The sequence below is a fragment of the Taudactylus pleione genome, unplaced genomic scaffold (assembly GCF_031769625.1).
Source record: "Taudactylus pleione unplaced genomic scaffold, aTauple2 ptg000524l, whole genome shotgun sequence".
Taxonomy (NCBI): Eukaryota; Metazoa; Chordata; class Amphibia; order Anura; family Myobatrachidae; genus Taudactylus; species Taudactylus pleione.
This window is the reverse complement of record NW_028284926.1, coordinates 5,105,987-5,131,222: the sequence shown is the minus strand read 5'-3', so window position 1 is coordinate 5,131,222 and position 25,236 is coordinate 5,105,987. Positions and strand designations below refer to the sequence as shown.

At 46.5% G+C, this 25,236-nt stretch overlaps 1 protein-coding gene across 2 annotated transcripts in view; it reads left to right on the top strand.

Annotated features, from left to right (window-relative positions):
• Window positions 1-11,069: 11,069 nt before the first annotated feature.
• LOC148501231 (transmembrane inner ear expressed protein-like) overlaps window positions 11,070-25,236 on the top strand; it is a 223,917-nt gene continuing 209,750 nt past the window's right edge. For both annotated transcript variants that reach the window (XM_088450794.1, XM_088450795.1), the window contains exon 1: window positions 11,070-11,299. In XM_088450794.1, the coding sequence (XP_088306920.1) occupies window positions 11,198-11,299 (102 nt within the window). In that variant the 5' untranslated portion in view covers window positions 11,070-11,197. The remainder of the gene's footprint in view (window positions 11,300-25,236) is intronic.

The following is a 25,236-nucleotide window of genomic DNA, read 5'->3' as shown; positions in this document are numbered from 1 at the left end:
GAGCAGTGCACTGCTGAGCCTGCTGGGACATCCTCAGACCACAGCCACGCCTCCTCCCAGCATACAGGGAGGAGCAGTGCACTGCTGAGCCTGCTGGGACATCCTCAGACCACAGTCACACCTCCTCCCAGCATACAGAGAGGAGCAGTGCACTGCTGAGCCTGCTGGGACATCCTCAGACCACAGCCACGCCTCCTCACAGCATACAGAGAGGAGCAATGCACTGCTGAGCCTGCTGGGACATCCTCACACCACAGCCACGCTCCATCATCCCAGCATACAGAGAGGAGCAATGCACTGCTGAGCCTGCTGTTACATCCTCAGACCACAGCCACGCCTCCTCCCAGCATACAGAGAGGAGCAGTGCACTGCTGAGCCTGCTGGTACATCCTCAGACCACAGCCATGCCTCCTCCCAGCATACAGAGAGGAGCAATGCACTGCTGAGCCTGCTGGGACATCCTCACACCACAGCCACGCCTCCTCCCAGTATACAGAGAGGAGTAATGCACTGCTGAGCCTGCTGGTACATCCTCAGACCACAGACATGCCTCCTCCCATCATACAGAGCGGAGCAGTGCACTGCTGAGCCTGCTGGTACATCCTCAGACCACAGCCACGCCACGCCTCCTCCAAGCATACAGAGAGGAGCAGTGCACTGCTGAGCCTGCTGGGACATCCTCAGACCACAGCCACGCCTCCTCCCAGCATACAGAGAGGAGCAGTGCACTGCTGAGCCTGCTGGGACATCCTCAGACCACAGCCACGCCTCCTCCCAGCATACAGAGAGGAGCAGTGCACTGCTGAGCCTGCTGGGACATCCTCAGACCACAGCCACGCCTCCTCCCAGCATACAGAGAGGAGCAGTGCACTGGTGAGCCTGCTGGGACATCCTCAGACCACAGCCACGCCTCCTCACAGCATACAGAGAGGAGCAATGCACTGCTGAGCCTGCTGGGACATCCTCACACCACAGCCACGCTCCATCCCAGCATACAGAGAGGAGCAATGCACTGCTGAGCCTGCTGGGACATCCTCAGACCACAGCCACGCCTCCTCCCAGCATACAGAGAGGAGCGGTGCACTGCTGAGCCTGCTGGGACATCCTCACACCACAGCCACGCTCCATCCCAGCATACAGAGAGGAGCAATGAACTGCTGAGCCTGCTGGGACATCCTCAGACCACAGCCATGCCTCCTCACAGCATACAGAGAGGAGCAATGCACTGCTGAGCCTGCTGGGACATCCTCACACCACAGCCACGCTCCATCATCCCAGCATACAGAGAGGAGCAGTGCACTGCTGAGCCTGCTGGGACATCCTCAGACCACAGCCATGCTCCATCCCAGCATACAGAGAGGAGCAATGCACTGCTGAGCCTGCTGGTACATCCTCAGACCACAGCCATGCCTCAGACCAGCATACAGAGAGGAGCAGTGCACTGCTGAGCCTGCTGGGACATCCTCAGACCACAGCCATGCCTCCTCCAAGCATACAGAGAGGAGCAATGCACTGCTGAGCCTGCTGGTACATCCTCAGACCACAGCCATGCCTCCTCCCAGCATACAGAGAGGAGCAGTGCACTGCTGAGCCTGCTGGGACATCCTCAGACCACAGCCACGCCTCCTCCCAGCATACAGAGAGGAGCAATGCACTGCTGAGCCTGCTGGGACATCCTCACACCACAGCCATGCTCCATCATCCCAGCATACAGAGAGGAGCAATGCACTGCTGAGCCTGCTGTTACATCCTCAGACCACAGCCACGCCTCCTCCCAGCATACAGAGAGGAGCAGTGCACTGCTGAGCCTGCTGGTACATCCTCAGACCACAGCCATGCCTCCTCCCAGCATACAGAGAGGAGCAATGCACTGCTGAGCCTGCTGGGACATTCTCAGACCACAGCCACGCCTCCTCCCAGCATACAGAGAGGAGCAGTGCACTGCTGAGCCTGCTGGGACATCCTCAGACCACAGCCACGCCTCCTCCCAGCATACAGAGAGGAGCAGTGCACTGCTGAGCCTGCTGGGACATCCTCAGACCACAGCCACGCCTCCTCCCAGCATACAGAGAGGAGCAGTGCACTGCTGAGCCTGCTGGGACATCCTCAGACCACAGCCACGCCTCCTCCCAGCATACAGAGAGGAGCAGTGCACTGCTGAGCCTGCTGGTACATCCTCAGACCACAGCCATGCCACGCCTCCTCCAAGCATACAGAGAGGAGCAGTGCACTGCTGAGCCTGCTGGGACATCCTCAGACCACAGCCACGCCTCCTCCCAGCATACAGAGAGGAGCAGTGCACTGCTGAGCCTGCTGGGACATCCTCAGACCACAGCCACACCTCCTCCCAGCATACAGAGAGGAGCAGTGCACTGCTGAGCCTGCTGGGACATCCTCAGACCACAGCCACGCCTCCTCCCAGCATACAGAGAGGAGCAGTGCACTGCTGAGCCTGCTGGGACATCCTCAGACCACAGCCACGCCTCCTCACAGCATACAGAGAGGAGCAATGCACTGCTGAGCCTGCTGGGACATCCTCACACCACAGCCACGCTCCATCCCAGCATACAGAGAGGAGCAATGCACTGCTGAGCCTGCTGGGACATCCTCAGACCACAACCACGCCCCCTCCCAGCATACAGAGAGGAGCAGTGCACTGCTGAGCCTGCTGGTACATCCTCAGACCACAGCCACGCCTCATCCCAGCATACAGAGAGGAGCAATGCACTGCTGAGCCTGCTGGGACATCCTCAGACCACAGCCACGCCTCCTCACAGCATACAGAAAGGAGCAATGCACTGCTGAGGCTGCTGGGATATCCTCACACCACAGCCACGCCTCCTCCCAGCATACAGAGAGGAGCAATGCACTGCTGAGCCTGCTGGGACATCCTCAGACCACAGTGACGCCTCCTCCGAGCATACAGAGAGGAGCAATGCACTGCTGAGCCTGCTGGGATATCCTCAGACCACAGCCACGCCTCCTCCCAGCATACAGAGAGGTGCAATGGAGAGGACCGAGTGACGCAGTTAGCACACCTCCTGTTCCTTTGTTGCGCCCTCTCTCTGTCCCACCACAACTAATGTCCCGCAGTTTGGGCTTGTTTTGTTCAGTACGTCCTCGGCTTTTGTTGGGAGTTTGCACTGAATGTGTGAAACAAAACGTTTTCGCCATAAAAATTAGTTCTTCTCGGAGATGGTGCACTAACTACCCTGATGTTTTTTTTGTTATATTTGTGGCAAATATAGTGTTGCAAAAGAAATAATAAAGAAATAATAAATATAACTGTATTCGTAAAACAAGTGTATCAGGCTTATTTTGGACGTCACATAAGCCAGCAAGACAACTGGACTAAAGTTGATCGAAAAGGACTGAATTTCGGCATACCTATGATGTGGTGTGAGCCAAAAGATAACTTGAGTGACTGCTAAATTTGTTCTGTAAATGTGAAGCGTATGAATCGATTTAAGAAACGCAAATGGGAATACCCAAGTTCTGCAAAACAACCGATACCACATAGCGAAGATTTACCTGTACCATCATTCAGTTCTTTGTGCGAAGTTGAATGTGATGATTTGGAAATGTTAATTTCATGCAGTGCAAGTGACAACACAGATGAAAGTGAGTTTGAAGAAAGTTCCTCTACTCCAAACAAATGTTCTCAAAAGGAACTAAACGATTTAATTTGTAACTTTAATTTATCGAAAAAAAGAGCTGAGCTTTTAGCATCCAGACTTCAAGAAAGGTACTGTCTTAAGCCGGATGTTACTATAACATTGTATCGCAATAGAGAGCAAGCCATACTGCCGTTCTTTAGCCAACATAACAATCTTGTGTATTGCAACAGTATTCCGAAACTTCTCCAGATGATGGGCTTACCAGAATATCAGGCAGAAGACTGGCAGCTCTTTTTGGATAGTTCTAAAAGGAGCTTAAAATGCGTATTACTGCACAATGGGAATACATTTGCGTCGATTCCTATCGGTCATTCAACAAAGAACAGTATGAAAATATCAAGTTAGTCTAAAATAAAATTGCTTATTCTCAGCATCAGTGGTCTGTTTGTGTCGATTTAAAAATGGTAAACTTTCTTCTTGGGTAGCAAAGTGGATATAGTAAGTATCCTTGTCACATATGCTTATGGGATAGTCGTGCAAAACAAAAGCACTGGCAGCAAACCGTATGGCCTCCAACTTCATTCATGAGCCCTTAATTGAAGGAAAAAAAATCATACTGCCGCCTCCCCATATCAAACTGGGTTTAACGAAAAATTTGTAAAAGCATTGGACAAGTCAGGTGATTGTTTCACGTATATTTGTTGAACATTTCCGTCTCTAATGCTGCATACACACGGAACAACTTGAATAACCATAGATATCGTTGATAGATTTCCCTCCAACTTTCTGTAGTGCAGGTCAAACAATTTTGGTTGTACACACTGTTAGATATCTATGATAGATATCGATAGATATTTCAGTGAAGCTATCTTTTTACAGGGAAATCTTTACAAAATCATCCAAGTTTGCCTGCATGCATGAAAGACCATAGATATCGTTTGTCATGAATGGTGTCTGTGAGTTTCCTGTCTCAGGTGATGAGTGGGATTCAATGGAGATCGACATGACTGGAACCACAGATGATGTAGATAGCTCTATTGCAAGATTTATGTAGCAGTGATGATGAATGACAGGAACTTGGAGGAACTGGACTGGGACCGACAGGAAGACTTGTTGAGTTGAACTGGTGAACTTGGAACTTGACTCTGGACTGGAAAAAAGGAATGGATTGAACTGATGAAATTGGAACTTGACTCTGGACTGGAATAATGTGGACTGAACTGAAGAGCTTGGAACTTGACTCTGGACTGGAATAACGTGACAATGGCTGAAGGGAAATCAAGTAATGCTGAGATGAGGGCTAAACAGGGTAATCCGGAAATGGTGTCACAAAGGCTGGAACTCAGGTGCAGGCTGGATAGGGTAATTGAGAATAACAGGTTCAGGAAGGAATGGGTAGGTTTGGGATTTTAAGTTCAGGGAGGGAGTGGGTAGGTAGAAGGAGTAGGAGTTGATCCACAGCAGGAAGCAAGATGCAGGGTAACATGATGCAGGGTGCCAGGGACCAACCAGGAGTAGGGCTAGCAGCAGAGCACAGGACTAAGGTCAGAAGTACAGGAACTCACTTATAGCTGAAGGTGAAAACACAGGAGTTGCACTGGCCTGGGAACTAGCAGGATTACTGGATTGCCAGGTATTGCTGTAGCAGGACGTCTGGATTGCCAGGTATTGCTGTAGCAGGTTTTCTGGATTGCCAGGTATTGCTGTAGCAGGTTTTCTGGATTTCCAGGTATTGCTGTAGCAGGTTTTCTGGATTGCCAGGGGAGATGAACTGGTCTGGGAACCAGCAGGTTTTCTGAATGCACCAGGGGTTGCTGTCAGCAAGAACCAAGGATACACTTGTACACAGAAACAGCACGAACCATACACCACGTGATGTAACGAGATGTTCAGGGCCACAATGCTTTCAGGGGAGGATATATATACCCTGGGTCTGGCTGCAATTGGTGGATATGGACAGGTGGTCTGGCAGTAGCATTCTGAGTGGTGGAAGGCACAACATGCAGAGGGAGTACTCATCTCTGCAGCACTGAGACAGAACTACACCTGTGATTCCAATCAGGGCTAGCAGTGTTCAAAGACAGGAAAGGACCCAGGTGAAATAATCACTGTGGAAGGAATGTATAGAGAAGTGCTGCAGCAGCATGATCAGAGCAGATCCTCCAGGCAAATTACACACACAGATCCATGGAGACAGCTGGCAGTGGTAAGTCAACAGGCAAAAGGTGAAAACTAGACAGGATCGTGACATCGTTCATGCAGGAACGCGCATCGTTGGTCGTGGTCAGGTTGGTGACTGCAAAAAAGTGAACAATATGCAACGATATGAACGATATCGTTCAAATCGCTCATAAAAGTCGTACCGTGTGTATGCACCATTAGTATTGAAGTATGAAAGGCAGGAATTTTTGACGGCCCACAGATACGGAAACTGGTGAAGGATCCAAATTTTACCACATCTATGACTGAAACCGAATCTGTTATGTGTCTGTCATTCAAAAATTTTTAGGCCATCACCAGGCAGAAAACTATCATGAATTAGTCCATAACACGCTAAAATGTTTTGAGAAAGTAGGTGCCAACATAAGTATTAAAGTACAATTTATGTACAGCCATTTAGATCACTTCCCGTCCAATCTAGGAGATTTAAGCGAAGAACAGGGTGAACGGTTCCACCAGGATATTCAGGTAACGGAAGAAAGATATGAAGGAAGGAAGGTGGGATCGTCACATGGTGGCCAATTACTGTTGGGGTCTGCAGAGGGACTGCCCGCAACAAGAATACACAAGAAAATCCTACAAAAAACGGTTCTCATAGCTTATTAACATCTATGTATGTAATTATCCCGTGTCTTTTATAGCATTTTATGAATCAAATTTAATCAGAATAAAGAAAATATCTTTACTATTTATGAAAAATGAAACAATGTTAAAAATAGTAAAGACATATGTATATCTCAAAAACTAGAGCCAAATGAAAAAGAATCAGGGCATATTCATGGTCAGGAGCACAAAACTAATCGAAATCGACTCTTAAATCCCAGGCAACAGATTGACTGTTCCCCAGTGTAACAGGTAGAAGCTGATTGGTTGCTATGGGCAACTTCTCCACCGGTCCACACTTTTCACTGCTTGATACATACACCCCTGAGTCCCTGGATGTCCCCCGCTCTAGCCGCGGGACCTTGCCCATGAACAAACCTCCTACTGTGATCCTAGCACACAGTTCTTTGGTGGGGATACACATGTATACTGTGCCAATTGCCTAAACTCAGTGGCAAACGCAGAATTTGTAGAGGGGGGTTTCCAAATGCTTGATTTTAGAGTGAGTGTGGCCAGTCCATGAAGAGGGTAGAATTAGCACTTACCCAGCTTTAATATGCATCATACAGTGTAGTGTGTGTCATAATTCCAGCATATACAGGACCAGTGATCACAGTAACCCATTATATGTGTCATACATAGTGTATTCTGTGTCATAATTCCAGCATATACAGGACCAGCGATCACAGTAACCCATTATATGTGTCATACATATGGTGCATACACACGATCAGATTTTTCCTTCAGATATGAACGATAACGATTTAAAAATCGTTCAGTCGTTCATATCTGAAGGAAAATCGTTCATATCTGACATGCCTGAACGATGGACGATCAACGATGCGCGTTCCCGTTTGTCAGATAACGATATCTGACATCTGATGGGTTTGCAGTCAGACTTGGACGATTCCATTCATTTTAATGTAGTCAAAAATCGTTCAATCGTTCAAATCGTTCAAATCGTTCAAAACTTTGGTAAAATCATTCAAATCGTTCAAATCGTTTAATCGTTCAATCGTCCATCTGACAAATCTGACAAGTCTGACAAATCTGACCATGTGTACGCTCCAATAGTGTATTGTGTGTCATAATTCCAGCAAATACAGGACCAGTGGCCCTCATTCAGAGCCGCTCGTTAGCGGCAGTACGCTCGTTCCGAGCGATGTTTGCACATCTGCGCATGCGTACGCTTTTTAGTACGCATGCGCGAACCAGTCAGTGCGGCCGAAAATCGTTTGTACGCTATATAGCGAGTGCCTGCTATTTTGAGTGACAGAATGAGGCGTATGTGGGTGGTAACAGGGGAAGGTGCTTGAAAATGGGGAGTGGAGATCCGAACGCAGGCGTGCTTAAAGGTCAAAACGGGCGTTTTATGGGTGTGTATATTTAAAACAGCAGCGTCAATGACCACGTCACTGGGTTATTTTAGAGCCAGAACTGCTCGCAAATTTGTGGTAGCAAACACCAACCACAAGAATAGCGAGCAGTTCATACGCTGGTCGATGTACTCGATTAATCTAATAAATAGCGGACATGACGTATGGTGCGAGCGGCCAGGGGGCGTTTTTAACAAATAAACGAGCGTATGTTTTGCTCGTTTGTTCAGACTTAGAGGTGTGAACAGACTGCAATGTGCGTACGGATCATTTGAATAGCCACCCCTTGTTTTTAAACGAACGACCGCAAATAGCGAACGGCTCTGAATGAGGGCCCGTGATCACAGTAACCCATTATATGTGTCATACATAGTGTATTGTGTGTCATAATTCCAGCATATACAGGACCAGCGATCACAGTAACCCATTATATGTGTCATACATAGTGTGTTGTGTGTCATAATTCCAGCATATACATGACCAGTGATCACAGTAACCCATTATATGTGTCATACATAGTGTATTGTGTGTCATAATTCCAGCGTAATACAGGACCAGTGATCACAGTAACCCATTATATGTGTCGTACATAGTGTATTGTGTATCATAATTCCAGCATACACAGGACCAGTGATCACAGTAACCCATTATATGCGTCATACATAGTGTATTGTGTGTCATAATTCCAGCATATACAGGACCAGTGATCACAGTAACCATTATATGTGTCATACAGTGTATTGTGTGTCATAATTCCAGCATATACAGGACCAGCGATCACAGTAACCCATTATATATGTCATACATAGTGTATTGTGTGTCATAATTCCAGCATATACAGGACCAGCGATCACAGTAACCCATTATATGTGTCATACATAGTGTATTGTGTGTCATAATTCCAGCATATACAGGACCAGTGATCACAGTAACCCATTATATGTGTCATACATAGTGTATTGTGTATAATAATTCCAGCATATACAGGACCAGTGATCACAGTAACCCATTATATGTGTCATACATAGTGTATTGTGTGTCATAATTCCAGCATATACAGGACCAGTGATCACAGTAACCAATTATATGCGTCATACATAGTGTATTGTGTGTCATAATTCCAGCATATATAGGACCAGCGATCACAGTAACCCATTATATGTGTCATACATAGTGTATTGTGTGTCATAATTCCAGCGTATACAGGACCAGCGATCACAGTAACCCATTATATGTGTCATACATAGTGTATTGTGTGTCATAATTCCAGCGTATACAGGACCAGCGATCACAGTAACCCATTATATGTGTCATACATAGTGTATTGTGTGTCATAATTCCAGCGTATACAGGACCAGCGATCACAGTAACCCATTATATGTGTCATACATAGTGTATTGTGTGTCATAATTCCAGCGTATACAGGACCAGCGATCACAGTAACCCATTATATGTGTCATACATAGTGTATTGTGTATCATAATTCCAGCATATACAGGACCAGTGATCACAGTAACCCATTATATGTGTCATACATAGTGTATTGTGTGTCATAATTCCAGCATATACAGGACCAGCGATCACAGTAACCCATTATATGTGTCATACATAGTGTATTGTGTGTCATAATTCCAGCATATACATGACCAGTGATCACAGTAACCCATTATATGTGTCATACATAGTGTATTGTGTGTCATAATTCCAGCGTATACAGGACCAGTGATCACAGTAACCCATTATATGTGTCGTACATAGTGTATTGTGTATCATAATTCCAGCATACACAGGACCAGCGATCACAGTAACCCATTATATGTGTCATGCATAGTGTATTGTGTATCATATATCCAGCATATACAGGATCAGCGATCACAGTAACCCATTAGATATGTCATACATAGTGTATTGTGTGTCATAATTCCAGCATATACAGGACCAGCCATTACAGTAACCCATTATATGTGTCATGCATAGTGTATTGTGTGTCATAATTCCAGCATATACAGGACCAGCAATCACAATAAGCCATTAAATGCGGCAGTAGGGCCATCCTGTCTTAGGGCCTGATTCAGAGCCGGACGCTATTTGCGCTTGCTCGTTCAGAAAATAGGGGTGGCTATTCACGCCTCCATGTCTGAACGAGCGAACAAAACTTGCGGTCGTTTTTTTAAAAAAATACGCCCCCTGGCCGCTTGCATCCTACGTCATGTCCGCTATTTATTAGATTAATCGAGTACATCGACCAGCGTATGAACTGCTCGCTATTCTTGTGGTTGGTTTTTGCTACCACAATTTTGCGAGCAGTTCTGGCTATAAAATAACCCAGTGACGTGGTCAATGACGCTGCTGTATTAATTATGCACACCCTTAAAATGCCCGTTTTGACCTTTAAGCACGCGCATGCGCCCGGCATCTATTCTCCGGCGGTGACCGGGTCACCGCATGTTTCTCCACCCGCGGGACACTGCGTCCCGCGGGTGAGAACGGCTCCCGCTGGCTGTGAGGGCAGGGCGCCGTGCCCCGCTAAAACAGCCTAGCGGGAACGCTATGTACATATTGGGCTCTATAGCAGCACATCCCTAACAGTGCATGTTTTTCAGATCTCCTAGTACATGCACAGGTTATTTATTACTGGCTGATACATGTTAAAAGATCCACAGGTGGTGCTATTCATTTCATTTGTGATACTGAGAATAACATGCAGCACTTGTAAAATTCTATTATATTACTATTTCTATTGTGGTCATGGTGTGGGCTGGGGAGGGGGGTTTCCAGGCAGACGGAAACCCCCCCTGCTTTTGCCTATGAAACTGGCTATCACAGCCGCCGTGTGTGAAACGCAACTCAGTTCCCCAGTGCATTCCTGGGGAACCTGCTGGTGATGCTGGTGCTATACAGTATAAGTAATGGGATATAATAATATTTATTTTTATCCTCAGACTGTATAAAAGTTCCTGAGAGGCATTAACCCTACAGACTGGTGTAATACTATGCAGTGATGCTGGAAGCAGTAACTACTGTATGTGTCACCTGTTCTTTCATTCAGGTCAGTCCACCAAACTAAGTTCTACAAATGTAACAGAAAAGATTTCTCCAGTGCAGTATGGAGGACAGATGGAAGTCCCTCGCCTGCATGTCGCCAGGAATGCCCCCCACCCCCTGCTCACCAGCAGTCAGTGTAAATTACACCAGCCTCATTAATTAATTATCCCTCTGGGAAGCATCTTGCTGTATGGCTGTGACAGTAGGAGCAGGGAGCTGCAGGAAGACGCACAGGCTCAGGGGCAGCAGGCAGGGGCTAGGGGGCTATCAATCAGCTGGCCTGTCTTCCAGGTGACCGGGGAGAGAGAGGAAGAGGCTGAGCACAGTGGATGGAAGATGGCGTGGGACCAGCATCACAGGGTCTTCTCCACACATCTGAGGATCCTCCTGTATTTCATGTCTGTATCTATGAGACCTGCTCACTGTCAGATGGTGGAGGTAAGAGACCTGCATGGGTGCCTGGGCCAGGTGGTGAGGGAAGAAGGCAGTGCCATCAGCTCTGGGAACTGGGTGCACCAGACACACTGTAACAGCACAGTACACAACACAGTCCACAAGACACAATGTAACAGCACAGTACACAACAGAGTCCACAGTACACACTGTAACAGCACAGTACACAACAGAGTCCACAAGACACACTGTAACATCACAGTACACAACAGAGTCCACAAGACACACTGTAACATCACAGTACACAACAGAGTCCTCAAGACACACTGTAACAGCACAGTACACAACAGAGTCCACAAGACACACTGTAACAGCACAGTACACAACAGAGTCCACAAGACACACTGTAACAGCACAGCACACCACAGAGTCCACAAGACACACTGTAACATCACAGTACACAACAGAGTCCACAAGACACACTGTAACAGCACAGTACACAACAGAGTCCACAAGACACACTGTAACAGCACAGCACACAACAGAGTCCACAAGACACACTGTAACAGCACAGTACACAACAGAGTCCACAAGACACACTGTAACAGAACAGTACACAACAGAGTCCACAAGACACACTGTAACAGCACAGTACACAACAGAGTCCACAAGACACACTGTAACAGCACAGTACACAACAGAGTCCACAGTACACAACAGAATCCACAAGACACACTGTAACAGCACAGTACACAACACAGTCCACAAGACACACTGTAACAGCACAGTACACAACAGAGTCCACAGTACACAACAGAATCCACAAGACACACTGTAACAGCACAGTACACAATAGAGTCCACAAGACACACTGTAACAGCACAGTACACAATAGAGTCCACAAGACACACTGTAACAGCACAGCACACAACACAGTCCACAAGACACACTGTAACAGCACAGACCCTATAACATGACCCATTCCATTAGTTACAAAATGCTCTGCTCCTGGACTTCCCTCTTAATGTATGATTGCAGTCACCTGTGGTGAAACACCTGTGTCATCAATTACATAGTTCAACACAGGTGTCTGCAATCATACATTAGATGGGAAGTCCAGGAGCAGAGCATTGTGTACCTGATGGGAGGGGTCATGTTATAGGGTATGACAGCACAGTACACAACATAGTCCACAAGACACACTGTAACAGCCGAATACACAACCTGGTCCACAAGACACACTGTAATCGGCAGAATACACAACATGGTCCACAAGACACACTGCTACAGCAGAATACACAACAGGGTCCACAAGACACACTGTAACAGCAGAATACACAGCATACTCCACAATACACACTATAACAGCAGAATACACAACATGGTCCACAATACACACTATAACAGCAGAATACACAACATGGTCCACAATACACACTATAACAGCAGAGTACACAAGACAATGTATTAGCACAGTACACAACAGAGTACACAATACACTGTAACCAGACAGTACACAAGATACAGAGTAACAGCACAGTACACAACAGAGTGTACAATATACTCTGTAACAGCATCGTACACAAGACAATGTAAATATCCCAGTGCACAACAGAGTACACAAGCTACATAGTAATGGCACAGTGCACAAGATGTAGAGTAACAGCACAGTGCACATGATACAGAGTAACAGCACAGTACACAATATACAGAGTAACAGCACAGTACACATGATACCGAGCAACAGCACAGTGCACAAGATGCAGAGTAACAGCAGACAGAGTAACAGCACAGTACAGAAGTTACAGAGTAACAGCACAGTACACAAGATATAGAGTAACAGCAGACTACACATGATACAGAGTAACAGCACAATACACATGATAAAATGTAACAGCACAGTGCATAAGATACAGAGTAGCAGCAGACTACACATGATCCAGTGTAACAGCACAGTACACATGATGCAGAGTAACAGCACAGTACACATGATGCGGAGTAACAGCACAGCACACAAGATACAGAGTAATGGTACAGTGCACAAGATACAGAGTAACAGCAGACTACATATGATACAGTGTAACAGAACAGTACACATGATACAGAGTAACAGCACAGTACAAAAGATACAGAGTAACACCAGACTACACATGATACAGAGTAACAGCACAGTACACATGATACAGAGTAACTGCACAGTGCACAAGATACAGAGTAACAGCAGACTACACATGATACAGTGTAACAGCACAGTACACATGATGCAGAGTAACAGCACAGTACACATGATGCAGAGTAACAGCACAGTACACAAGATACAGAGTAACAGTACAGTGCACAAGATACAGAGTAACAGCAGACTACACATGATACAGAGTAACAGCACAGTACACATGATACAGAGTAACAGTACAGTGCACAAGATACAGAGTAACAGCAGACTACACATGATACAGTGTAACAGCACAGTACACATGATACAGAGAAAAAGCACAGTGCACAAGATACAGAGGAACAGCATACTACACATGATACAGAATAACAACACAGTCTACACAAGATACATAGTAACAGCAGTCTACACATGATACAGTGTAACAGCACAGTACACAAGACACAGAGTAACAGCAGAATACACATGATACAGTGTAACAGCACAGAACACAGCAAAGTACACAAGCTACAGTGTAAGCACAGTGCACAGGATACAATGTAACAGCAGAATACACAAGCTACAGTGTAATGGCACAATGCACAAGCTGCAGTGTAACGGCACAGTGCTCAAGCTACAGCGTAACAGCAGAATCCACTAGCTACAGCGTAACAGCAGAATCCACAAGGTATAGCGCAACAGCAGAATACACATGATAGAGCATAACAGCAGAATCCACAAGCTACAGCGTAACAGCAGAATCCACTAGCTACAGCGTAACAGCAGAATCCACAAGGTATAGCGCAACAGCAGAATACACATGATAGAGCATAACAGCAGAATCCACAAGCTACAGCGTAACAGCAGAATACATAAGATACAGCGTAACAGCAGAATACACATGATAGAGCATAACAGCAGAATCCACATGATACAGCGTAACAGCAGATTACACAAGATACAGTGTAACAGCAGAATACACAAGATACAGTGTAACAGCAGAATACACAAGATACAGCGTAACAGCAGAATACACAAGATACAGCGTAACAGCAGAATACACAAGATACAGCGTAACAGCAGATTACACATGATACAGCGTAACAGCAGAATACACAAGATACAGCGTAACAGCAGAATACACAAGATACAGCGTAACAGCAGATTACACAAGATACAGCGTAACAGCAGATTACACAATATACAGCGTAACAGCAGAATCCACAAGATACAGCGCAACAGCAGATTACACAAGATACAGCGTAACAGCAGATTACACAAGATACGGCGTAACAGCAGAATGCACAAGATACGGCGTAACAGCAGAATACACAAGATACAGCGTAACAGCAGAATACACAAGATACAGTGTAACAGCACAGTACACATGATACAGTATAAAGCTGTATACACAGATTACACACGTAAAGATTTTCTGTCCAACTAGTTGATTGGTTGGAATGAAAATTTGGTAAGGTATGAAATTAAATGACAATCAGCAATTTGCTCCCAAATGCCGGAAAATGGACCAAAACTGTTGTTTGAACAAATTGTTTAGATCAAACATTTAACAAACTTGTCTGACCGACCATTGTCATCTGTTTTCTGGCATTTAGGAGCAAATTGCTGATCATCAGTTACTCCCATACGTTACCAGATTTTCATTCCAAACAATCAACTACACAGCACAGTACACATGGTACAGTGTAACAACACAGTGCACAAGATACAATGTAACAGCAGAATACACAAAATACAGTGTAACAGTTAGTGATTTTAGCATTGTTAAACTTTGCATAATGTTTGTGTAATTGTTTCTAAACAAAATCAGTAACATGGACTTAAATCCAAACAGGGATCTCCTGTTACTTATGCAGATGGCTACGTATTGATTAGCTGCTTAGTACTGTGGGGGTCATTCAGACCCGCTCGTGAGCATCAGGACGCTTGCAAGCGGGTCGATGTTCCCCACTGCGCATGCGCACGACGGAGGGAGCTCCGTCGTGCGCAAGCGCCAGACCCGGGGAGCGACGGGCTTTCCATCGCTCCGGGTCTCGCACCAAAGGGAGCGTGCTGTCGATGTTGACCATCACGACCATCTTTTTGGCCACTCGCATATGCTGTGGGTGGTCACCCACAGCTATATGAGCGGCCAGGAGGCCGCTCCATTTTCATGGAGGAGGGCCCTGATTCAGAGCGAGCGCTCTGGTCAGAACGTTCAGCTCTGAATCAGGCCCTGTGTTCTTAATGTAATGTTTACTACTAAGATAAACTTGTTTTGAATGAGTCTATTTAAAGTGCATGTGTATTTCAATGTAATCCCTGTCATCATAACTTGGGTTGTTCCTCTATTTTCCTACTTTATAACTGTCATTTGCATCTATGAAATGCTATGAAGCAATAATTGTGTATATTCTGTGCTGCAGTTATGATCTGGTTCTGCTTATGGGACAGGCTTACTGCAGTTTGGAATTTATATTAGACACACTTCAGTTTAGTTTGGAAAAAAGTAGTAAGTATTACAATGTACAGTCCAGTATGTGCAGGGTGACCAACCCCTTCATGTTATACAGCGGATGACCTGTTTATGCCTGTTCTCTATAATGTAGCCATAATGAAGTGACAAAGGGGTTACATAATAAACACTTGTTACAAGCACTGAAGACCTGATCTCGCTCTCATTCAGGTCTGACCACAGCACCAAGATGGCCATGAATGAAGCAGAATCAGATACACAGTGCAGGCAGAAAGTTACTGTACACCTGTAGTCTGGGTAATCGTGCCCTAAGCAGAGATGGCACATGGGTAATATACTGTATGCATGTAAGGCCCGTATTCAATTTGAGGCGAAAAGTCCGGATCCGCAATACTTTTTCGCAGATGACGTCATTTTCACCTGTTTTGCTTTGCTTGTAGTAGGCGGAAAGTTTCGCCTATGAATGGGAGGCGGAATAAAGTGCAGAATTGGGATTTTGGGGTGCAACGTTGTGGGAACCCCCGTGCAGCCTTCAGACACTCCCCCAAAGGTAACCTGTGTCAACATTTTTTTAAAAAACATTTAAGGACACCCCAAAATATGACTTTGAAAAAAGGGGTAAAAAATAAATAAATTTGGTGTACAAAGTTAAAAACTAGCGAACTTGACTCTGGGGGGTCCCCAAGTATGCCCCTGGTGTTGTTTTCATTGCAGGGGCTTGCGGCAGGTGGATTTTTCACGATTTTTTCAACTTCACTTTAGCAACTTTTAAATATGCTGACCCCCATTTTCAAGTACCCCAAATTTGCTGGGATAAGTTATTTTCTGCAAAACATACTCCTGAATACTATTCTGCATCACTGTATAGAAAAACGCTATTTAGCAGCTATTGAGCCCGTTTAAAAACACCAAATACCTTCAGCAAGCCAAATCGGGGGGTACCATAGTGAATCCCCATGTCAGAGCATCTTTTGAGGGGTGTCAGGCTGATTTCCCCATTTCTGACAGTACTTTTCGCCTGAAGATGGGCGGTAGAACTGCGCTCTCGTTGACCAGGGGGTGGTGTGTTGTGGTTTTGGGGTGCTGCACCTTTTGTGTGGGAGCACCTTTCCCGCACTGAAAACGTATGGGGGTAGGGGGGGGTAAGGTGCGCTGTTCCTGCTAGTAGTGGTGATGGTGATGACTTGTGTGTGTTTGTGAGTGGTGTAAATTAGAATGTTTCTTCTGGTGGTGGTGGTGGTGGTGTTTTGGGAGTGAGGAGGGTGTGATTGGGTATGGAGTGTAGTTTGGAGTAATGTGAAAAGGGGAATGAAATAGGATCATCTTTTGGGGGGTGTCAGGCTGATTTCCCCATTTCTGACAGTACTTTTCGCCTGTTCAAGTGTCGCCGGGACCCGTTTTCGCCTACTTTCAAATTGAATACGGGGAAACGCGGGCATGCGTGTGATACTTTTCCGCCTGCAAAACAGGCGAAGTATGTGAAAAGTCTGGGCCGCGAAAAAGTATCGCGGCTCAGCTCAAATTGAATATGGCTCTTAGTGTTAGTAAAAAGTTGAATATCAGACATACTTTAATACTGTGTCTGACAGGATGACCTATATTTCAATTGGGGTTTATTATAAAAGATTTATCTTTTCTGCTTATCATTAGTAACCTGCCATTACTGACCTCTTCTGCTAGTGTTTCTAGGGCACCAAACACCCACAGCCTGCAAGTGTACCCACCCATGACTGTGGTGCCCCCAGTATTGGAAGAATAGTCCACCCACCACCAGAACCCGGGAATCTCTTGTTCCTGGTTGGCGTGCTAATGCAGAACCTCTTTGCTGGTGATTGTGGCTGGATCCGCTTGACCACATTCTGTAGATCGGGACTGTAGGCTAGCAGACAGCTCAGTGACTTCTGGGATTGATACAGGACATACCAGGAGATGGATGAGAGTAAGTCACATGACGTCAGCAGGTGTCCTGCAGGAATAGAGGAGAAGCTTTAACAATTGTGATATTCATTGCTCAGTAATAATAGCTATTTAAAGAGCTGCTAATCTAATGTTGCTATATCTCAATTTTCACGATATATTGATACAGCTATATGCATAGATACATTGATTTAAATCAGTATATATATATATATATAATATATATAGTATATATATATTTTTTAATACAATATGAGAGATAGTGGATTATAGCAGTACAGTTAAAAAGTACTTACTAACAGGTGCCTGGCAGTGTAATGTCCACAGTCCATGGTACTGGAGCTGGGGTACTTGTTGAGCGGTGTGTCAAGCTGTTGGAGGATACAGCTGGTAGGGGATGTATGCTGCAGTGTAATGGGGAGTACTTGTAAGCTCTGTACCCAATCCCTCGATGTAGTTGGTCCTTGTCTCTGATTGGTAGGTATGGGTAAAGGTGCCTCTGGTGGATCATGCCTCTGCACCCTGCTTTACCTAACAGGAGGTTTGAGGCTGGGTCTTGCCCTATGGCCCGTCCACCCCTGGCTGCGTGTCTTTGGGAGAATGCAGGGTACGTCCAGGTTCAGGCTGCTGATGGCTCTGTCTTGACTGGTGGATGTGTGGTGAGGGCATTGTAACTGGATGCCGGGGGCCATTAGACCGCACAGGAGTATCCGGCACTTCTGCGCGGCCTCTTCCGCCCTCAGTGACAGTGGCCACCCCTCCAGCCACTAACCCACGAAACCGCAACATTTGGGTGCCCTGAAGACTGTTTTCGGGATGCTGGGACACAGACCCCAATTCCGGTACGATCCCGTGAAAACTGAAAAGTATAGCAACCATATGCTAATCTCCATTGGAAGGCAGTGATAAAACACACACCATGGGCATGTCTATAATGGGTGCTCCCATAGGCTAAATAGGGTTATTACAAAAGAAATACAGTTTTAATAATTTATAAAATAGCAACTATTTATGATCACAACACTCACCATATACCGTTTTATAAAGAAACTGTGGAAGTTTATTACAGCAACTTACAGATGTTTGTAACACGGCAGATATCAACATGGTAGTCAAATTCTTACTAAACGAGCGTTCACATGTTTGCATCATCTCCAGCAATAGCTGCTGTGATACGTTGTTTCAGATCATAAAGATTAACAGGAAGGGGAGGGATGAAGACTTTTTCCTTGACATATCCCCATGAAAAAAAGTGCCAGGTTGATAGATCAGGACTTTGTGGTGGCCAGCGTAGGAAGGACATGTTGCGAGGCCAATCCAGTGCTGTGGGAGTGCTACGTTGATGAACTCAGCTATCACACTTTTGGTCACATGGCCACAGACCATTAGTTCTTTGCTTTTACCTAATAAGGTATAGGATTTCCTGCTGTGAGACTGATTCCCCTGCAGCTGATTCCCATGGAGATCTCTCCATCACCCATAGACCACATCCATGTTGCTATCGAAGTGGTGCAGTAGACTAACTTCTCTCATCAAGCTGCATTTTCAAAGTTATTCCCCTGGAACCCTCCCTTTTCTCCTCTTATGAGGTCCATATCATCTGTCTCTTCTCTCTGCTCCACCTTCAATTCGCAACTATCTATGGCCCCTATGCCCAGTCTCCCAATTCCTTATCAACTCTTTCAACCTTCCTTACTTCTTATCCACTAACATAAATACTGGTGGGAAATTATCCAGATAATCATTGGCAACCGTACCAATGCTGTCAAGTCTAAACACCTCTCACTAACTTTAACCATTGGTATCTCCAGGTGGTCATCATGTAACTGTTGCACCCATCATGGGTGACACTCCCTGCTGGAGCTCGTGTTTACCTGTGTATAGCTACTCCATATATAACTTCTCCAACTGCTTCTTCTTGCTCACAGTAACTTCTAAATTCTCCTGACCTAATCCTCTCATCAGCTACAGTTGTACCACTCTTAGATGAAGCAGTGCCAACATCACTTAGCATTCTCTCATGTCTTGGCACTCCAAACAGACCTGTCACCTACAAAAGTGATCCCATACTGCAGAGTGCAAATGGATAAACTCTTGTTCCAATGATGACTTTCTCCAAAAAAATATTTATCCTGTTCTTTGGTGCTCTGTCTCTTAGGGGTCTATTTACTAAGGAGTGTCAGGAGACAAAGTGAAATGAGATGCGGTACCAGCCAATCAGCTCCTAACTACCATGCCACAGGTTGTGTTTGAAAAATGACAGTTAGGAGCTGATTGGCTGGCACCTTATCTCCTTTCACTTTGTCTCCTAACACTGCTTAGTAAATAGACCCCTTTGTCTCCTAGATCTACCGTCTTAGAACAATTCTCATCTCTCCGTCATTATTAGCTTGCTTCTCTGCCAACACTCTTCTTTCCGTACTGATCTTGACTTATTCCTCCTATTTCAAAGGCAGTATCAGAACTATCCAGTAAGAATTTTCCTCTTGATCAAACACCCCACACCCACCTTCTCATCCACTCCCATATCCTCCCACAGTCTTTCTCTCCTGTTACTGAGGATGAAGCCTTCACACTCCTCTTTAGCTTTCCCATCAAATTATCCTCTTAACCCAATTCCCTCCAACCATCTGCATTAATCCTCCCCAGTGCTTCCCATATCCTCGTGAAACACTCCTCTCTACTGAAACTTTCCTGTGCATGTTTAAGCAGGCGCTAATATTTTCATTTCTGAAGAAACCATCTCTCAGCCCTATTTCTCTCTTCATCTGATGCTCCTGGTCTTTTTTTCCCTTTTGCTTGATCAACTTTCTCACCTCAATCCCTTTGTCACGACCGGCTCCTGAGGCTACCTCTGATGAGGTCAGGAACCGAGGGGTTTCAGATACTGTATGAGAATGGTGGGGGTGATAGACTATGGACCTCATTCAGAGTCGGTTGAAGCGGCCGCACGGTCATACGCCACCGATGTTCCCTATAGTGCGCATGCGTAAAGTTCGCAATGCGCGTGCGCAAACTAGCCGCTATGATCAGAAATTTCTCTCTCCTTGAGCACAGCCATGTCGGTAGTTTGAGTGACAGATTGAGGCATTTGTGGGTGGAAACAGGGGAAGGTGCTTGAAAACGGGGGAGTGTAGATCCTGACGCAGGCGTGCCTAATTATGCGAACGGCGTTTTATGGGAGTGCATACGGTTTATGGGAGTGCATAATTAGCAAAGTAGCGTCATGGCATATGTGAAATGGGAGGTTTTTACACTGACATGATCGTAGAGCTTAAGAGAGGGTATGGTCAACCTTAAGCTCTACGACCAGTTCCGATGGTTCTCGATGGTCTCGAATAATTCTTATATGGCCGGAGATGACGTGTAATGCGTACGAGAAGGGGGCGTATTTTTTTGTATTCCGACGGCTTCCTCCCCTTGGTCGGCCAGCAGCCGATCCAAACTTAGGGACGCAACTTGCGAGGGAATCATTTACATATCCGGCCCCTTTTCCCGTACGACCGTGCGGCCGCTTCGACCGACTCTGAATGAGGTCCAATATCTCCCAATTGTGGTAAAACCCAGGTTTGGCGAGACCCGCCCAGAGGCGCGGAATCTAACCCACTTGGTGGTTTTCTCCAGTGACCCCCCCAAGCGGGATATAGTTTTTGCCGCACCATGTGAGCAGGTCGCGGCCCTCTGGACAGGTACCTGGGAGAGACGGAAAACTATAACTATATAACTGACACAGGGAACTCTGGGAAGAAACACGGAGGAATGGATTGCACTGAAACATGGTAAATGAGATCCCACTTGTGGGCCCACTGGAAGAGTAGATAGGACTAGTATTGAATGTAGGGCTGAAGTATACAAGGATGGGTATATCGGACACAAGGTGCGGCTCCGGACACACTGACAGAAGACTTGGAGGTTAATACACAGGCATGTGTTTTGTACACTAAGGGGCGGCTCTGGACACATTGGCAGATGACATGAGATTTGCACACCAGAATGTGTATTTGTACTCTAAGGTGTGGATCCGGACACACTGGCAGATGAACTGGAGGTTTGTACACAGTGGTGAGTATTTGTACACAAAAGTGCATTTCTGGACTCACTGGCAGAAGAAATGGAGATGTGTACACAGGGGAATGAGGTGAGGCACACAGGTTAGACTTGCACAGGACGCAGGGACTTGAATACACAGAGGTGCGACTGCAGACACACAGGAAGCCAGGAACTAGTAACTTGTATGGAAAAGAGGAACGGAATGCACAGCGGTGCAACTAGAGACACACAGGATGAACTCGTAGTGAACACAGGGTAGAATGCAGGGAATCACAAGGGAAGCACAGGTAACCAGGAACAGTGAGGGAAACAATACAGCCACTGGAACACTCGCCGGTTGTCATCAGAAATGACTACGTGCTGTCATATGGTGATGTTGAACAGCAACTTCCTGTTGCAGGAGTCAGACCTATATACCATCAGGCAGCTGCTCATTGGATCACGAGATCAGCTGGGAGACTAGCAAGGCTGTCATTGGAGGAAACTGGTCAGGTGAGATGAACCAACATGGCTGCGCCCATGCCTGCAAACACAGGAGTCCAGACGCATGCATGGAAGTCCTACCGGACGCTGGGGAGTATCCTCAGTCATAACCCACCACTACCACTGGCGTCTAAATGCCTCAGAGCCTAAATACACTAGTTCAGAGGTGAGTAAAGGCCGATCCCAGGCCGGATCCTGACACCCTTCACAGCACTCTGCAACTAGGCGTCCGCTCTCTATATTCCACTAAAGTGACCAATGATCTGCATACGGCTAAGTATGATTTTCTATAACCTGCTGCTGTATTCCATACAGGTGACCACCCTCTTCTCCTGCTCACCCTCCACTCCTCAACCTTCGAGGCTCTAAGTTCACCTCTTACGTTTCTGCTGGATGATGATCCTGGGACCTTTCCCACTGTTTATCTGTGTCAATCCAGGTTCTGGTCTTGGTCCTCTTCTTTTTTATCTTTATACATCTTCTCTTAATGAGCTAATTTGCTCTTTCAGTCTCCACTAACACCTCAATGCAGACAACATCCACATCTAATGTCCCATACTACTGACACCAGCATTCTCTCCCTAAACCCCATGCCCACTGCCTTGTCATCCTTGATTTTCAACTCGGCTACTCTTCACATGTCCAGTCCCCTGCACTGTTATATTCGCTTTCTACTTAGAAAGTTGCCAGAATATTCCTTTTTTTTCACTCAGGACACCACCAAAACCCTTATCCATTCTCTCAATTCCTTACCTGCTGCCCCAGTAACTCCAGAATTTAATTTAAGCTGCTCAGCTCCCTCATAGTTCTCATACTCCTGAAGAAATGTTCCATCTGCAGCCTTAGTTCTGCCTCTAATTGATATAGTCTATTGGGGTGGTGGTCACAGTAGGCATCAGCCGGAATGTGAAAGTCCTCACCCAGCATGAATAGTAGAGAGAGGAGACAGGGCCGGCGCACACTGCCTTCTGAGGACCACCGCTCACTCCCACCTCTAAGACTTCTCCTGTGCTGCTCCTCACATACGGAATGCACTACCCAGACCAGATTATTCTCCAACCTTTCACAACAAAACCCATCTCTTCATTATAGTGTATACTACAGTCACCTGATAATACTCCCTTTGCAGATTCGGAAAGCGCCCATCCCATCTCCACTCTGAGTGCAACTAGCTACAGTTGGATACAGGCAATGGTTGTGAACCGCGCTCATTCAATGTTTGTGTAAGTGGGTGGGTGGGGTGGGGGTAGGGTGATGGAGGTGGTGGCGGGTGGTGGAAAAGGGGGGGGGAGGTAGGGTGGTTGTCAGGTGGGAAGTGGAAGTGGCAGTGGCACAGACCGCAGCATTGCCTCCACGGTGCCGGCACCGCTCGTCCTAGCCAGGGCAAGACAGGCATCGCCCCTGCGCGCAACACCCCTTCTGCCGCGCCACCTCCAAGGCACCCTACCGGTAGGTAAGTTATATGCATGCTCAACCGCGTGGGACGCCGCCACAGCAACCTATATGGACATATTGACTTCCATCATCCATCTGACTGCTCGCAAGACTGTAGACCATAGGTCCAGCAGGGAAGACGTGCCAGTCAAGAACTGCATGGTAAGGAGCCCCCTGAAAGGGTCCACCGACCGCCCCCCCCAAGCCAGTCACATCTCAAGACCACCTCACACCCTCCCCCCCCCATACTCACCCTGGGACCAATCCAGAGCAGCACTGTGCCTGCTCATTAAATGGTTTGGCCCTGCACCTCATTGTCCGTCTCTAATTTCCATGCAATCACTACATAACACGCACACACAACCTTCTTCTCCCACATATCTAGAGAGCGCACCTGACCCACCCTTCTTTCAGTTAGCTACAGTTCGAGTTAAAGGTACAGTATGACACAGTCAGTTCTCTTTTTGCCGCGCATCATTGTGAAGCTGGAGGACATAGAGACAGTGTCATGCATCGGGGTCTTAGTATCCCTTTGAAATCAAGACAATCATGTATATCTGTCTCGAAACATCACAGGGACGTTTCCCTGTGATCATTGCTGCGCCTGTTACGCTCACCTGGTCTGCTAGGCCAATGGCTAGAGACCACTCCTTATTTAAGCGAACTCCTGTGTGCAACCCATTGCCTGAACAATATTTTCCTACCCCGGATGGTTCAAATCTCCAGGAGTACTCTGTGTCCTGTATTGTGTCCTCCATGACTTCCTGCTACTCCATTGCTCCAGCTAAAGTTATCGCCTGTTGCTGAGTATTGCTCACCTACCGGCATCAGCGTCCACGCTGCTACAGGCCTGCTATCCATCGGTGACTGGGATATTCCGACTAGCAGCACCGCAGCTTCCACGCTGGTTTCCCGTATTCCTGGGTCTCTCTAGTCCTGGAGCATTTTCCTGGTCTGGTTGGCCTCCTGAGGTCACTAGGCGAGCAAGTGTCCAGTAAGCTGGGTAATCGCCTCAGTTCCAGTCTAACATCCTTGTATATCACAAGTCTGTGGTTCCTACACTGGCATTAGTATGTAGCCTCCTGTTTTGGCTCATCAGCCAGAGTTGGATGAAGCCATCTCGTCTCACAGGCACGTCGGCCAGGCCCAGGGGTACCGAGCCAGATCTACAAAATAACCAGACCGTGATAGACAGGTAGACAACAATGGCAGCTCTATCTAAGCATCTGCCAGCAACCTTTGGTGAAATTGCAGATTTCTCTTGGGTATTGACCTCTCCATAAATCTGTCTGTAGGATAGATTTCCTTTTTATCGGCGATATTGTGGATTTTTGCGCATAGCATTTGCCCCATTGTCTCAGCATTGCCCTCTAACTATAGACAGTAGACGCTCAAAATCAGGGCTCTCTCACACCTGTGACTCTGTCAGCATCACGTATGTATATTTCTATGTATGATTTGTTACACTGA